Here is a 2,814-nt window from a genome sequence, read left to right on the forward strand (position 1 = left end):
CAAGCCGACACATCCGACCGGTCTTCCGATCAACATGCCATCCAACACAGGGAAGGTGCGCTACATGTACATATATATCTGACGTCAGCTTTCCTAAATTAATTTAACCAAGACTATTGCTATGCGTGACGTGACGGTGATGTGATGGGCGTTGAGACGATTTGGTCTCAGATTACGTCCGATAACCCCATTTGGACAATTCTTCGGCAGCCACGATCAATCGTTGGACGATGCAAGCGTGTGCTTGAAAGGCTGGTCTTTCCCAGGCGGCATCGTCTCTTCTATGAATGTGAACACGTTCGCAGTCTCTAGGCCACAGCTTACTGCTTTCATGATCCCATCACAGGAAACTGTGCTAGCTGGGTGATTTAGGAGCTCGATGGAATTTACTCCATCACGTTTGGTAGTCTGGTGCTTGAGCGAGAAAACCTCGAGAAAAGAGACAAAAGACATCGGATTAATTTCGGCTGTATAGCAGATGAACTAATGGAAAAAAGAACGCTGAGGCTCAGTTGACTATAACAGAGTGCAAATGAAATCTCAGTGAAGTATTACAAAAGGTAGAATTGTTTGTTAGGACCTGATCGTCCTAGCAGGGACAGTACACTTTTTAATTCCTGCCTCGTCTTACATTGATTCGTTGTACGCTGGAGACACTTCGGAGACGCCGATGGTCAAACACTGACAGCCTTCGTACATCCTCTGCGCGGGGCGAGATGGCTCAAGTGGTTAGAGCGCGAATTTACTGAACGGAAGGTCCGTGGTTCGAACCCGACCTCTGCCTCTCGACTTCCCCTGTCCAGGCTTGGGCGACCTGGCAGTATCCCAGCCCTGGTGAAACTTTCGAGTGGCATGGCAGTTAGGCACTTAGAGGGTGCTACAGATGAAAGCTTTTTTTGAAGCCATATGTGCAGCGTTTCCAACCAGGCTCAGTGGTGATCACACGAACCCCCAGTAGCACTGGCAGCACTAAACGTTTCGCAATCTCTTCCATATCCCTCAGATAGGTCAAGGGCTAGTCACCTCTCTGCTTCCGCCACTCTGAACCGGGCACGGTAAACAGCTCTCTTTTCGGCTAACGGTGGTTCGGCATACGCAATGCATGACCTAATCAACACAGATTATGGTGCTAGACATATTCTTCAATGGAAGTTCCCGTTGCACAACCGAAAACTCAATTTCTTATTGCCCCGTTACGGATTCTCCAATCCACACGAGCTGTGGTCCTCAGACAACAATTATCGAACACCTGATGCAGTCTCGGTTGCGCTGCTAGAACAGGCCAAGTCTTGCGGCCGTACAACAAAAAGGATTCATACTGTAGCCTGCTGCACACGTACCTTGAGATTTAGGTATACATTGCTTTGACGCATTAAGTAGCTTAAATTAGCGAACGTGATCCGAGCCTTGGAGACTGGTGAATTGACCTCATCTGTTACACTGCAATTGGAACTAATACAACCTCCAAGATACGCTCCACAACATCAAATGCGCCTCCCTGGATAAATCCACTAACAATTGTTAGTGGCGTGCTCAGTGACTGCATGTCCAGGAGCGTGACCTTACGCTTTGTGAGTGATAAGTGCATACCAAAGGATGGGATGACTTGGGTCAGTTCATCCAAAAACACTTGCGCCTTCTCTTCCTCTTCGAAGATGAGAACAATGTTTGCATATTCCAGGTCGACACGGCATCTACTCGGTCAAAGTATCATCTCCACCAGCATCATACACCAGCAGTACGTACTGGTGCCTAAATGATATACACGTATGAGGGAAGAAAGCCTTGGCGGAGGGTGGGATGAAAAGAGGAGGATAGGGACTTAGTGTGATGGAGCATTGTGTCCTCAAAGGAAACCATCAGCGTTAACCCACCTGGGCATCATAGCGAAAGCGCCTTCAGCGGGAATGACCCAGCGTCCTTTGCAAATCTCATTTGAAATAATCACACAGCACGACGACATTAGCTATGCCGTCCAACCGGGAAATGACGCCAACAGTCTCGTTACGAGCAGGTTATCACACTCACTAGAAACGTGTTTCGAAGACGGGCGCTTTCACCGACTCTCCATAGTTGTCTGGGACACTACTTTTCCCAAATGCAGGCAAACAGATTAGACAAGTACTGACTGAGAACTTCACCTCCATCTCTGTACAATGCGGGTGGGAGGTCATCCGGAGCAGAAATTAAATGGCACTTCAGAGAACATATGCAATCATAAACCTCCGAAGCCGTATGGGCCCTTCAGTGTTCTGCTTCAGCTGTAGGCTCCAAATGAGTGGCAGCTGTTGGCAACGATAACCGTTGTTCAAAGTATTCGGCCCAACGGTCGAGGCGTTCCTACTTTAAGATGGTCGCCCCCTGACTCTGGACACGTACTGAGTCCAATCCTGGTTGACCACCTAATTAAGTTACAAATGCGCTAAGCCTACCCACTTGTACATTCATCCGGTAACCAAAACGGTTATACGGGGGCTGGGTTGCTGCCCCCGACCTAAAGCTGCCACCTTGACGTGGTGGTCGGGCTTGAGTGCTGCAGCGATCCCGCAGGCTACACTGGCTGAAACTTCGTTCCACAAGGTGCAACCATGCCAGGAAGGCCAAAGGGGAGCAGCGAGACCCCGCACTACGAGTAATCGTGCTACGAGGCGGTCTGGGGGTAAAGTCGTACTGTCCTCTGCGACAGGAGTGTGAAGACAGTAAGGTGTTTCCCCCAGGCGACCAGCATGTCCATATTTATGGAAGCAGCGATGCTGCCTTCCCCTGAGGAAGGACGGGTTAGAAAAGGTCGGCCCCAAAAACCGCACACTCCGA

At 49.6% G+C, this 2,814-nt stretch overlaps 1 protein-coding gene across 1 annotated transcript in view; it reads right to left on the minus strand.

Moving 5' to 3' along the window:
• Positions 1 to 2,444: 2,444 nt before the first annotated feature.
• The window catches only part of T265_05824 (hypothetical protein), a gene marked incomplete at both ends in the record, with an annotated part of 7,747 nt that continues 7,377 nt past the window's right edge, over positions 2,445 to 2,814 (minus strand). Inside the window, one exon of the mRNA XM_009170931.1 lies at positions 2,445 to 2,763. Coding sequence (XP_009169195.1) covers positions 2,445 to 2,763 — 319 coding nt within the window. The remainder of the gene's footprint in view (positions 2,764 to 2,814) is intronic.

The sequence above is a fragment of the Opisthorchis viverrini genome, assembly GCF_000715545.1.
Source record: "Opisthorchis viverrini unplaced genomic scaffold opera_v5_112, whole genome shotgun sequence".
NCBI lineage: Eukaryota > Metazoa > Platyhelminthes > Trematoda > Opisthorchiida > Opisthorchiidae > Opisthorchis > Opisthorchis viverrini.